The sequence below is a fragment of the Alosa sapidissima genome, chromosome 4 (genome assembly GCF_018492685.1).
Source record: "Alosa sapidissima isolate fAloSap1 chromosome 4, fAloSap1.pri, whole genome shotgun sequence".
Lineage (NCBI taxonomy): Eukaryota > Metazoa > Chordata > Actinopteri > Clupeiformes > Clupeidae > Alosa > Alosa sapidissima.
Genome location: NC_055960.1, coordinates 17,639,718 through 17,654,620, shown reverse-complemented (window position 1 = coordinate 17,654,620; position 14,903 = coordinate 17,639,718). Strand labels below are relative to the sequence as shown.

The 14,903-nt window shown below is 41.6% G+C and overlaps 1 protein-coding gene across 1 annotated transcript; it reads left to right on the top strand.

The window, feature by feature from the left end:
- Positions 1-424: 424 nt before the first annotated feature.
- cry3b (cryptochrome circadian regulator 3b) lies at positions 425-14,671 on the top strand. Its single transcript, XM_042088554.1, has 15 exons — positions 425-650; positions 1,298-1,466; positions 6,438-6,546; positions 7,149-7,291; positions 7,495-7,679; positions 8,145-8,242; positions 8,598-8,738; positions 9,164-9,460; positions 9,875-10,026; positions 10,769-10,971; positions 11,127-11,234; positions 11,647-11,733; positions 12,068-12,157; positions 12,647-12,768; positions 13,188-14,671. Exons 2-15 carry the CDS (start codon positions 1,309-1,311, stop codon positions 13,230-13,232), a joined length of 1,938 nt encoding a protein of 645 aa, XP_041944488.1. The 5' UTR covers positions 425-650; positions 1,298-1,308; the 3' UTR covers positions 13,233-14,671.
- Positions 14,672-14,903: the final 232 nt, after the last annotated feature.

Here is a 14,903-nt window from a genome sequence, read left to right as displayed (position 1 = left end):
GTGAAATATACTCTCTAACTTTATAAAAATTGAAGTTGAATCAATTTCAAGTGAGCGGATGTCGTTGAAACATTAAACTTAAATGTATTTTGTATTCAAAACACCCCATAAGTCTTTAAAAAGTGCTTTGTATACACGCCGCATAAACGTGAGGCGCAGTTCGTGCGTCACATCAGAATCGACCAATAAGATTTCTGCTTTTCTAGGTCTTGTGTTGGCACAGTTGAGCAAGGGAGGCACGATTTGTATAGATATAGCAAAGCTAGATATACACGTTTCGAGAAAGTGTTGATTAAACACCCGTGCCATTTAATTTTGTGCATTTTAAATGTTAATATGTCTTTGTGTGTCACCGACACAGTGGTCATGTGAATGAATATTAAACTGTAGGCTTAGGATAACTGATTACCTTAGATCTAGAATATTTGTATCTATATCTGTTGTTCGTACAGGACATTTGGGGCATGCGCAGTTGCAAGAACAGTTATGAAACCATTCATTCTGTTGCCCCGGTTATAGTGTAGGCTACAGTGTATGCACAGTCGAAACAGTGTGTCAATAACTTGAGAACGGTGTGGTCTTGAAGACTATTTAACCTATTTTGTCACTGGGGATGACATAGGACACCAGCACTTATCCATTTGTTATAGGTAAGTTGATATATTAATTTCATCACACAGTATTCATCTTAACGTATGGTTATGTCACCCAGGCCCAGGTAGTTTCTCTGCAACTGACCTAATTTTTTGTCTGAAATTAATTTGAACTATTTTCGACATTAACATCTTTTATGGTCTGAGTATCTTGTGTGTAGTTTATGGCAAAGACTTTTGTGGTCTTAAATGACCTAATATTATGTCTAAATCAGTGATTGTGGTTATTTGGCATTAATATAACCTCATTTTAAGAAAGTATTATGATGATACCCTTCAGGTGTGTCTGTAACTGTGCAGATTCAAGTGATAAATTAACTTATTATTTTGTTTATGTTGACATGACAAATTCAGTCTACAAGTTCAGTTGTACAACAGTTTGCAGTATGGACTGTTTATTAGTGTGTAGGATGTTGATAAAACAGTAACTTTATAGAATAATGCATCATTCTTCAGTTATGGGTTCTGTTAAGATGTTTTATTCCGATTTGTTTTTAGAATCATAAAGCAGAGGAGGAAAATGGAAAATGAAGCAAATATCCATTTAACAAAAAGGTCCTGAAATGTAATTTAACATATCTTTCTTTCTTTATTTCTTCCTGTTTCTCTCTTTTCTCTGTATTTCTTTCCATCTTTTTTGACAGCCTGGTCCATCATGACCATAAACTCAATCCACTGGTTCCGTAAGGGGTTACGTCTCCATGATAACCCTGCCCTGCTGGAGGCCGTGCAGGGGGCAGACACCTTGCGCTGTGTCTACTTTTTGGATCCTTGGTTCGCAGGTTCGTCGAGTGTGGGTGTCAACAGGTGGAGGTGCGTGATTTACTTTGTACCTGCTTTTAGAACAGTATGATCTCTCTGTGATAATGGACAGTTAGTACTCAGACAGCAAAATGTATTTGGGCCAGATTTGGTCCAGATCTTCATTAGCATTTGGCGCAGATCCACTAAACGGACCTGGGCCGGTCCGTTACACTAACACTGACCTTGTGAGCCAAATAACAACACAGAAGTGAAACGTTTTACTGGATGTGTTTTACAAAGTAGTTGTATTTTTGTTAGATAGATAGATAGATAGATAGATAGATACTTTATTGATCCCTAGGGGAAATTCAAGGTCACAGTAGCATACAGACAACATACACACACACATTCACATTGTTAAGACTTTATAAGTAATGGTATATTATGCTCTGACACTCTGACATGTCAACACAAGGTCATCTGTTTGTCATTGTGTTTTTACTGAATTCTGGCTGAATTTGCCATGCAGTGACAGACCCAGAACCTGTGGTGCAACCTCAATATTTGAAAGTGAGACATTAAGTGTAGGGCAATCCCACGCAAAACTGTCACGTCCATAACGGCAACTAAATACCATGGCATTGTGTTGCAGTTATGGATGTGACAGTTTTGCGCAGGGTATCCAGTACCAAGCAGGGTTTTTTTTTATTATTTAGAACTAATTTAGGACTAATTCCATTTATCATATCTGTTTGGTTTCTAATCTAATGATGACTGACCATCTCAAGTCATTTATGTCTGATCTAACATTTGAGCAGTAAAACAGTCACCTCAATTGCTGACTATATTGTTATGCAACTCTTTACACTCCAACGTAATGTCCCCCCATAACTCCAACACACCATATGGGAGATGGTCTGTGCTGAGGCTCCAGCATAGTTGCATGCCAATGGTGCGTGTGTGTGATGGCACAATGGAGTCTGTGTGAGAGAGAGATAATAATGTGGAGTCATGTTTAGTTTGTTTTATATTTGTTGTTTCTTTTACTAAGTCAAACTAATATCTTATCCTCTACTGACAGTCTGTGGTGTATACCAATACATTATATTTACATTGTAGTTTTCACAAGATACAGTACCAAGAAAGTCAGAAAGAACGAAATGAAATATTTACATCAACATGTTGGCTTTTTACTATCCATTCAGATGTCCATTGCACAGTCATTGACATTGATCACAATTATGACACCTACTCTTCATCAAGATGCATATTATTGGTTGTTCCTGTGGTTGCACTGGTGCTAATGTTAGCTTAGAGATCAGGTGCTAACTTTAACAATAGTGGGAACTCCCAACTCTGGATTTTTCAGAATTTATATTATTCGATACCTAAACTGTTCTTAATACGACTTCACCAATGTGGGAAAATGGCTGAAAATGACAAAATATGGTGGGATCCTGGGTTAGTGTGCCAACTAAGAACCAAGACTCAGATATTCCTGCACCACTGGTTGCTATAGCAGTGACCTACTTTTCAGCAGGCTCAGGAGGCCTTGTGTGCTGAGGCAGCTGCCTATAGCTCCGTCTCAGACGCTAGCTGGCACAGCTTGCACTGCAAAGTGACTGACTTAGGGTCACAGTCACAAATTGATAAAGAAATGAAGGATACGTACAGAAAAAACAAAAGAATTTCTAGTTATTAGCCTGGATGTAATTTGTGAGGGATTTTTGTTGAGAGGTTTTGGGGCGGCTTGACAGATAGACTCCCTCAACAGGTGGGACTTACTCTGCATTCATAGCTAGGCAGACGGCTACAGAACGCCTCTCCCGTTCATACTCCCATAAGCATCTGTTTCTGCTTCTGTTTTTAGCCACAGGGCTGAAGGAAAACACAGATCAAGGCTGCCTACTTGGCTTCAGAACATTCCTAAGGATCTGTTTCCTATCAAAAGCGCATCTAGCTTACAGCTCTGTTCCTTATGTCATTTACTTATTCTTAAAGTGAATGACAAGCATATCAGGAAGACACTTTTTACTGTGACTACTTTCACCAGTAGAATCTGAATAAGATTGCTGATTTAACCTATCTTGATTACAGATCAGTATGTGATACATGAAGTTGAAATTTCATTCAATGTGAATGTGTTTTCAGATTTCAATGTGACATTGTAAAAAGATGTTCGTTGATTTGGTTTAACTTGAGACAGCACTGTCACTTAGTATGTTGTTGAAGGTCACTGCAGAACACTGTCCCGTCAAAGATCTGAAGCTCGGTCACGGTAGTGAGTAAATGCTGTTGTCCGACACACGGTTGCAGGCAGGCCTAATGACTCTGAGCACCGGTGTAGGGTAAATCTCGGTGGGTAATGAGGTCAGTAGGGAACATGCCCATGTGTCCGCAGAAGCACCGTGAGCCAGAGGCACGCTCAAATATGAGGGAGGAAAGAGCGTGTGAGAGAGAGAGAGAAAGAAAAAGAGACAGAGAGAGAGAGAGAGAGCAAAGGAAAAAACGTGCAGAGGAAAACATAAATGTAGGCCATGTTGGTGGTTGTGTAATGGCTGACGCATGACCAGAGCCACAAACAATACAGGGTCATGTGCAATCAAACACTGGCTTTCAAGTTTACATGAATATGTTTAGGTAAGAGTGATCCATATAATGAGATTATGTATCAGTTAATTAACTGAGTAACAGTAGATGCTTTAGAATAATGAAATAATTACACCTCTCAGACAGTACGCTGGACTGTGTTTTTCTTGTAAACCCTCTGAAGAGGAAAGGACACCTATATTTTTTTGTATAATATATTTTTATTTCTCTATTAATCATTCTAAATCATTCTAGTTTTTTACTAGGGAACGCTTAGTAGTGGTTTCACCTGGGAGCGACCTGGCAGAAATAGGTTTGAGATCTGCTAGGCAAGCCACCTCAAGGTGTCTGTTGTATGTCTGTATGGAGATCTCAGCTCACCTTGCATTTAGTTGGTGTTTAGAATATCTTAAGAGTGAACAGACTTTAGACAGACAGATGTCTGAAAACCAGTTTGACCTTAAAGCTCAGGATGAATGAAGGATTGGACATCGAAGTCAGAACTGATGTGAGATCTTTCGTGTTTGGTGTCTCAGATGGCACGTGCTTAATTTGAACACCTCCAGCTGACCCCTCGGTGGGGCAGCGTGAACCACACAGCCTGTGCTGCTCAATTTAGAGGGATTCCCTCACGTGGCAAGTGTGAATGGGGATGATGGAAGCTTAGGATGGCGCTGAAATAGCAAGCCCCAACCTCAGGCCAGATGGGTGTCTTAATGAGCCGGCCTGGGAATGAGTTTGTCCAAAGCAGATGACTAATGCTGCTCAGAGACTCTGAGCGAGGAGACAGGAGCCCCTACAGGTGCCATGTTAGGGTCAGCTTCTGGTTAAAAAAGGAAACATGGCAGAAGGAAAGCAAGCAGCTTTGGATTCTTTTTGTGTCTATGAATGAGTTTGGCAGATGGTGTTCATTCAGAAATCTCTATACTGATGCTGTAGCATGCTGTTTCACAGATTTGGAATACTATGTCTGACTACCTGATGGTCCAAACAACCTGGCAGGTTGAGTAGACAGCATTAGTGTTGGTCTGGTCTTCTTTATCTACCAGACACTTTCCATCCATCCGCCTAGGTGCACCAGAACTAACTTTGGATCAGCTTGTTAAAACACGGGTTCTAAATGTGGATATCCTAGTCTGTTGGCCGATGCTGTACTGGTGTGCCTTCTCTACCTCTCCACAGAAAGGCAGTTGACCAAATCAGATCAGACTGAGTTGGGGGGTTCCAGGTCCTCACAGAGGGTGTGCAGTGAGGTTGTTGGACACAGAAACTGGGCCCTGTCACATAGTTAACCCGTATGGTGACAGCAAGGCAGAGCCAGAGAAATCCTGGTGCTGACCCTTTACATATCCTATGCATGTAGAACAATACAGAAAAGTGTATTATAATTTTATATATGCCATTCATATTGTGCACTAATAATTAAATGTTATGAATTGCACCTTGGGTTGAATCAGAGTGCCAGGAATTGCAGTTTTAGATATTTGACATCCTATTTGGGTGAAAAATCTGAAAGATTAGCTGAAGCATCCATATTTTCATGACAACTTTTACTTGTCACTTGTTTACTTGTCTATAAGCCACGTTAATTAGCTTGTTTGTCTGCAGATTTCTCAAAATAGCTGTAACCAGTGCCCTCAATTGGTTAATAGACTTACTACCTGGCTCAAAGCAAGCAACAGAGTAGGGAAAGGCCACACGCGGAATAGCGATATATATATATTATATTTATTAAATGAATAGAATTTAACAGAATGGGTTAAGTAAAGTCAGTAATGGAGTTGGTTTTGAAAAATAAAATTGTAAGCAGTCAGTGTAATGTGGTGTAGTGAATATGCAAAACAAAATCCTAAACGGTGCGGGAGAACGGTGCGACAACCTGGTCTCCTCTGAAGCACTTTTTTAAAAGCCCAGACCAGGAAGTGATTAGCACAACTCCAAACACCTGCGCCCGGCTCACCTGTCGGAGACAGACGCAGCACACAGACAGGAGGAGGAGCCAGGCATGGCCATGACACTACAGTGTCAAGTACTCCCCTACTAACCTGTATTTTTATGTTAAGTATTGCCACGGATGGGCGTCATATGACCATAAACATTATCTAAGCATTGCATAAACAATAATTTTGATATCTATAAACTCTTATCAACTCTTATCATGCAATAATCATTCAAACCAGTAGTGGACAAATAAATGATAATGAGTGTTACAGGCATTGTCAACCTAAAGTGGACAACCTTTACAGTAAATGGGATCCTTTGTTCCCATTTAAATCATTAAGAGAGAGAGAGAGAGAGAGAGAGAGAGACAGAGAGAGAGAGAGACACACACACAGAAAGAGACAGAGAGAGAGAGAGACAGAGAGAGAAAGAGAGAGAGAGAGAGAGAAAGACCCCACAGATCTGCTCTGTGTGTACTGAGCGTGTGTGGTGTCTCTTCCTCTGTTGCAGGTTCCTGCTGCAGTGTCTGGAGGATCTGGACGCCAGCCTACGCAAGCTGAACTCGCGTCTGTTTGTCATCCGAGGCCAGCCGGCCAACATCTTTCCCCGTCTCTTCAAGGTGATTCACCAACACCTCACGTCATGATTATGTCACAGTCATCATTGAAAGCAGTTCAATAGATGCTATTTAGAACCATGATTCATGTGAATTGATTGTTGCTGCCAAGTGAATGGTGTAGGGGGAGTTTCTCCACTTGTTAGTGCCAAATCACAAATAGAAAGTGATACAAACATAAGATGAGAAAATCTACACAAAGAGAGTACAGTTAGATATGAAAATCCATACAGAGTACAGATATTTAAGATTAAGCCAAAATCTTGTGACCTTATTGCACTGCTTATCATTTTTTGTATAGCATTTGAGATGACATAATATAATTTCAGTTCGCCTGGATGAATGAATGTTGAGCACTCACATTCAGAACATTCTCACTCAGTAGTGTGAGCTACAAATTCATTCATTTATTTTTTCAACAAGTCCCTTGCAGTGACTCATTCAAATATACACTAGCTGTAGCTCCCAGTCCTGTTTTCCCAGTATCTCCTTATGTTTATATAATGCCAACCATGAAAATCATGGCAATTGTAGGTCCTCAGGTAGTATTTGAGTAGTCAGTTTTAGTGATACACTCTCTTAAACCCTGGTGAATTTCTGTGCAGGAGTGGAAGATCTCCCGACTGACCTTCGAGTGTGACTCAGAACCATTCGGGAAGGAGCGAGATGCAGCCATCAAGAAGCTGGCGTCAGAGGCCGGGGTGGAAGTCAACGTCAAGACCTCCCACACACTTTACAACTTGGACAAGTAAGACGCGAGATGATACTACACACATGCACACACACACACACACACACACACACACACACACACACACACACACACACACACACACACACACACACACACACCACACACACACACACACACACACACACACGCACACACACACACACAAACACACACACACATCATAATAATGTCCTTGTCCTTATCTATTCCCTCCTCAGGATTATTGAACTAAATGGTGGTCAGCCTCCTCTCACCTACAAACGTTTTCAGACACTGGTCAGCACCATGGACCCCCCTGACCCACCTCAGAAACCGCTCAGCAAGGCCTTGATGGGCAGGTGCACCACACCTGTGTCTGAAAACCACCAGGAGAAATATGGAGTCCCCTTACTGGAGGAGCTAGGTGGGTAGCAACAATGCAATATGAGATTTGACCAGCAGAGGGAAGCAAAGTACATATAGCCACTACTAATCAACTGATGATGACTCAACTCAAGACAACTGTTTGAGCAATGTTGCAGGGCAGTGTTCCTAAGTATTGAGGTTCTGGCTTGTTTCCATTAATATTGGCCAACATTATTTTTTTAAAGCAATAACACATGGAACTGGTTGTGTGGTTGCCCAGCAACATTGCTCAAAAAGCCACCTTTACCGTTACGCCATAGTGCCAACATTTTCTTGCACATATTGAAATATTTTCAATTAATGTGTCAAGTAAAAAAAAAAAAAAAAAACATATTAATACCATATTAACTACCCCCGTGTATTAACCTCATAGCTGAAGACAACTTGCAAAATCAATGTAGAAACCTTGGCTAATAGTTGGGAAATTACAGTATGTATAATTTTCCTATGTGTCTCATGGCAGGTTTCGACACAGAAGGCTTGTGTCCTGTTGTGTGGCCTGGAGGAGAGACGGAGGCTTTGACCAGGATAGAGAAGCAGTTTGGAAAGGATTCGGCTTCAGTAAGCATTCATCACTGCGTTTTGTGTCTATTTTGTATGTGACATTCCTCACTATGCATATTTGTTGGCTGTCAAGTAGATCAATTGTTGCTCTGATTTTATGGGTTAAACCGATGCCTTTTGTTTAAGTGGGAAAGTAAGCTTCAGATTAGAATTGATGGGGTGGGAGTATTCATTAGGGTATGTGGACCTTGAATTAATTTGAATGAACTTATTCAAGTAAAAACCCACCTCCCTAGTCTTCTACCTCTCCATCCCTGTCCCTTATCACAGTAACACACACACACACACACACACACACACACACACACACACACATAATACGCAGTTTACAGACTTGTGTTGTGTCCTCTAGACGATGGAGGAGATCTTTCAGAGGCCCAAACTGAACAGCAGCCTGCTGGTGGCAAGTCCTCTTGGCCTGAGCCCATACTTGCGCTTCGGCTGCCTGTCCTGCCGCCTGTTCTACTCCAGACTCACCGAGCTCTACAAAAAGGTAAGCCAGCGCTGGCACTAATGTCATTCATTTGATCACTTTTGAGTATCACAGAATGGAATATGATCTGTTTTCCGTGAGTACAGAACTTGGTCGGAGTTGTAGTACATGGTTGATGATAGAATACTCAGTGTTTGTCCAAGAGAATAACTGACACCCTGATTTGCTCTGAAGAAGGCCACAGAGGCCGAAACATGTTGGCATGTTTTTTAATGGATAGCCAAGTTTAATTATAAACTTATATTCCTTGTGAGTGCCTCAGAATTACTGTTTATTTGGGAAACATTTTGGATCTTCAAGTTGAAGAGCACCAGAGGAATACACCCTTTAACACCCAAGCAGCACTCCTAATAACTTGTTTGTGGAGAATAACTGACCCGTTTAGAGGTTTCCACACTGACTTGGTCTGTTTCCGCACTTTCAAGGTGAATAAGAACCCTAACTACGACAAGCTGCTGTGGCGTGAGTTCTTTTACACTGCGGCCACCAACAACCCACGCTTTGATAAGATGGAGGGCAACCCCATCTGCATCCGCATCCCCTGGGACAAGAACCCCGAGGCGCTGGCCAAATGGGCCGAGGCCAAGACGGGCTTCCCCTGGATCGACGCCATCATGACCCAGCTGCGGCAGGAGGGCTGGATCCACCACCTGTCCCGCCACGCTGTGGCCTGCTTCCTGACCAGAGGAGACCTGTGGATCAGCTGGGAGGAGGGCATGAAGGTACTGCAGGCAGAGACGGGGCAGCACGGGGGTGGGGTCACAGAGCAAGGAAGCACTTATTTAGTTGAAAGGGGATTTCAAATAAAGATATAACGTAGTTGTGCTGTTAGGGTATGGTGTAGTTTAAATAGCTGTGGTTATGTATATACCTGCCCTTTTGTGCTGGGTTATGTATACTAAATTTCAGTTGTGAGTTATGTAAATCCTAAATTTCAGTTGTGGGTTATGTTGTTCTTTTTAGGAATCCACCCTTCACTGGTTGGCTTTAAAACGAGATGCATTTACTCTGTTTACATCTGTCATTAGCATGTTCAGTATCACATCCTATCAGTAAACTAATGTAGTGTTTGTCTGCCAAATACCATAACCATAACCATAACCAGCCTCTCCCTGTTCTCCCTCTCCTCCCTGCAGGTGTTTGAGGAGTTGTTGCTGGACGCTGACTGGAGTATGAATGCGGGCAGCTGGATGTGCCACTCCTGCAGCTCCTTCTTCCAGCAGTTCTTCCACTGCTACTGCCCGGTGGGCTTCGGCCGCCGCATCGACCCCAACGGGGATTTCATTCGGTGGGTTTCACCTCTAGCATATCCCCCTTAGCGTCTGCTCAGCAGCTCTGGGATAGCAGGGAATTTCTCCACTTTCTTTATTTCTATATCCACAGTATATACTAACATACTAATATACACACTGTTGTTATTACAGTTCAACTTTTCCATATGTAAATAGATATCAACAGTACACCAAGGTACATGTCTACATTAATATTATTCATTTACATTGGGAAAAACCAATGGCCCACAATTATATTATGACAACATTAAGAGTGGCATTTGGCTGATTACTGAAGGAAGTATCTCATGTTCAATTAATAAGGCAAGACCAGGCACCATGAAATCCTGCTCCCAGGCTGCTTGCAGTTCAGTCACTCTGTGCCCTTATCTTCCTGATTTCATGCCAGATATCACAGTCTATTTCCTCACTTTGATCAGAGGGGAAATAGGAGATGATCTGACTCCAGATCAGCAGGTTAAGGGCATTCTAACATGTTATATTATATATATATCATTTTCCTTCTTTCTTTCTTTCTTTCTTTCTTTTCTTTTCTCCCTCTTTTCTTTTTTCTCTGATTGCCTACATTCTGTAAAGCGCCATGATACATGTGTAATGTTTTGGTGCTCTATAAGCACAATAAATTAAATTAAATTATATTGTACTATTGGCCCCTTCGCTTTGGCGGGGGGGCGGTTGCTTCCAGCCTCTGGCCATTGTGATGAGGCGCTGCGGTTTAATCTCTCCCTATGGTTACAGACGCTATTTACCTGTCCTCCGAGATTTCCCTACCAAGTACATCTTCGACCCGTGGAACGCCCCCGAGGACGTGCAGGTGGCGTCCAAGTGCATTGTGGGAGTCGACTACCCCAAGCCCATGGTGAACCACGCTGAGGCCAGTCGCCTCAACATTGAGAGGATGAGGCAGATCTACCAGCAGCTCTCGCGCTACAGAGGCCTCAGTAAGTCAGTGGACAGTCGCTCACTTCTGTCCCTCTCTTTTACAACTCAATCCCCTTTCTCTTGAGCTTCTCTCAGTGTGCTTTTCTCTATCTCAATTTTCAACTCTTTCTCTCATTTTCTGCATCTCATTCTTTAACTCACTTTAATCCCACAGGCTTGCTGGCGACTGTACCGTCCAGCCACGGGGAGGATGTCAATGTGAACGGGCTCAAAGGAGTGGTAGCGCCCTCCTCTGGCAAAAGGCGTCGCGGGAGTGGACATGGTGAGCTCATACACAGTTGAGAGGCAGTCATAGAAAACATTATTAGCTAAAAAAAGGGTTGAGATTCATGTCTCTGAACAGTCATTGCAGAGTTTGGAATAAGTTATTAATAATAGAATAAATGCAGTGACTAGACTATATAAGAATAGTCTTCTATACAGAGGAAAATGTTCATCTAAATGGCAGGCATATTGCAAATTGCAAAATTGCAAGATGATATGTAAGAATAAGATTGTATATGTAGAACTAAAAACATTTATCTGAATGAGTAAGAGCATTCATCTGTAAGAATAAGACCATTGTTACAGCCTTGTGGTCCCTGAAGACCTCATCAGCAAAGCCTTCATGTGACAGCACTACTGAGCATGCAGCAGGGGGTTTTCATCACTGTGTTGTGTTCCTGTGTGGACAGGCAGCCGCAGGGACCACCGGTCAGGGGAGGAGCACGCTGGACCCAGCGGAGTGAAGCACCGCAGCGCGGGAGCCGCAGAGACTCTGAGTACGTATCTGCTGGCTACACTTCGGCTGCTAGCAATGGCTCACAAGCCAAGATCCATAGTCACACTTGACTCCTACAGACTACCAACAGATGCTCAGATAGTAAACAAACTGTCGGTTGACACTTAATTGTTAACAACAATTTCTGATTAAGGTTAGGGGTTAGGGGTACAAATTTTAATTCTGAACTTGAACTTCAACAAAATATCTATAAAGTCTCTGTAGACTGACTGCAAGTAAACCATTATATTATTCTGAATGAAACCTTCCAACATGCTTTACTGTTTACCTGCAATATGTGTAATGCATGTGTGTAACCTTGCTGCTTTCCGCAGACTGTTGTGGGAAAGCCCAGTCTGGCCATGGAGTAGCTGGCGCACAGGGCCAGGGAGACTTCTCCCATTTTGTCATTCCACAGCAACCATGTAAGTAGGCTGCATCACACCATACCTCCCCTCCCCTTCCCTCAACATATGTAAGGGATAATAGACACTGAGGTGTCAGGTATATATTAAATTAATGGGTGAGATGGACGCAAAGAACACTGTGCGAAGCGGCACTGAGTTAATTACATGTATTAGGATGTACATTAATTACATGTATTAGGATGTACATTAATTACATGTATTAGGATGCTTCAAATGCCATTATTCCACTTATACCCTGGTTGCCACTCATGTATGTTGGCAATAGGCATGCATTTATAGCACACAAAGGAAATATACAGGTTATTTTTAAAAGAAGTCGACCATTTCAGTTTGTTATACTACTTTATACTACTACTTTCTTTGGTTTAGATACCTTTAATAAAATCTCTGGCACTCTGGCTCTATTCAGTGACCTTATGTTCTGTTTTATTCATTCTCTCTCTATCATCATCTCTCTCTCTCTCTCTTTGCTGTCTGATGTGTCAGACCGACTAAGCCGCCTGGGTAGCGGTGGCTCGGGGAAGAGAGAGCGCGAGTCGGAACAGGAAGCTGGCGTTGATAATGGTTTGCCAACGTCAGCCCTCAAGGTCCAGTGGCACAGCAATGTGGTGAGTCCTCACATTACACAGGACATGAACAGGGTCTACATATGCAATGGTCAAAGGCCACTTTGTCAGATAACTTAATGAAGATCTTCATCTATGTCTCCGTTTACAAGCATTCATATGGATAAGTCTGAAATGCCTTAATACATTACTCCCAGATGACTGCTAAGAGAGTAGTTAAAATATCTGAAATTTAAAGGTTATTTTGTTGAAGTGATGGGGCAGCTTCTGCCTTTTTCAACTGATGATTTAAGACCCATCTTGACCTTTTAGTTTCTTTGATGAACCAGTTTGCACACACATTTAACATGTAACTTAAAGATGTAAATTAAGTGTTATGACGTACGTTTTTTCAGTCACGGTCAGTACTCTCTGAGATCAGCTTGACTGATTGTGTGTGTGTGTGTCTTTGTTTGTTGCAGAAGAATGCAGCTCAGCAGGAGGAAAGAATGACTATGTCATCATGAGACGTTCCATGTAGAAACAGATATATAAATATTGTGCTATACTATTATGTGCTAAATATATATCATCTGTTTTTGCTTGTTTTTTATTTAAAAACAAAAGAAAAACAAAAACATCTGTATTTCAAACAAGAAAAAAAAATGTTTCCTATCAAAACATTAGGCTTGTTGTTACAAAAAATGTTGGACCCAAAGGTAGATTTGATTGCCCTGTTAAATGTGCAATTGGATTATTTTAAACCGTCTGAATTAATGACATGTTTTAAACTTTTTTTTTTTTACCCTTCTATGATGGAAGTTTCTCTGTAAACAGCTCTTTGTAGTGTCTTACATACTCGTCTACGCCTATTTGACAAAAAACTCCTCAGCACTTGTAAAGTGTTTGTTTTGGGGAGTCTGCTGAATGTTGCCAACAGCCCGATAGGAGCTTGTGTAATTGAAGTTTGACTGACAATCACCAGCAAATGACTTACCGTAAAACCTGTAACCCAAAAACTGCCAGTTTATTATTTTAGTCTGTCACACATGAATGGGGCTTTATATTACTTCATAGGTCTGTATCAGACCTGTCAGTTCCAGCCCTTACGCTCAAATTGTTTTGTCTCTGAGAGCAACTATACCTCTATCCAGTACCTCTAGTCAAGTCTTCTGTACCCACCTGCCATCTCTATATGGAGATGGCAAAGGATGATGAGAAGGCTGCATGCAGTTCTCATCCTTGCTACCGCTTGCTAAGATAACTGATCTGTGTGTAGTGTGCGGCCCTCCTTAATCTTCCATGACTGACAGTTGGCAAACATGCTGGGTAGGTCCTCTGTAAACTGTTTACATCAGGGTGGAAAGGCTGGCATCACTGCGCATTGCCAATAAACTCATCCAGACCTTCATACTGGTTTCCCCTTCCATGTCATTGTCTTTTCCTCACATGGCCCAGGTACAAGCCTTCTTTTTGCCATCTTTGGTTTAATTGTGTTGTGACCAGATGGATAGATTGCCGTCACCTTCTCTAGGGAAAGCAATGTGTATAAATCACCCCCCGTCTTCCATATTGTGCGTCATTACCATGACAACTCTCATAATTACTCTGACATATCCCTGTGGGTGAAGACAGTTTAAATTCCAGTTGGACTCTGTGGCGTTTGGCAGTAGTGCTACAAAATATGCATTTCACCTTGTGTTTCTGGAGTTGTCCTGGATCCCTCAAAAAGGTTTTGCCAGCAGCTTTGCATGTTCATCTTATGTTCTTCATTGGCTTTCTGTATACAACAGTTGATGAGCTGAACGCTGTACATTGTTGCCATTGTGTTCTCATTTTTCTACTGAAATTTAATTTTTCCTTTTTTGCTTCTATTGTAAATTTATAGAAAAAAAAATGCTGTATAAAAAGCTTGTTTGTGTATATTGTACCACTTTAGATGACAAATAAAATTGGTTGAAAATCACCAATCGATATATTTTGTTGCCATGTTTAAAATATTTTGTTCAATCAAATACATGTCATATGTCCATTTAGCCTGTATGTATGAACACTCAATGAAGTCTTGTCTTTATCTGATAACTGTAGCTTGCTTATCAGAGGGTTGTTCACTTTTCATTATGAAGCATTGCATATCAGTAGGCCTCTGTGTATGTGTGTGCACAGCTCTTTTGAAGGCTGGTGAGAGAATACACAGC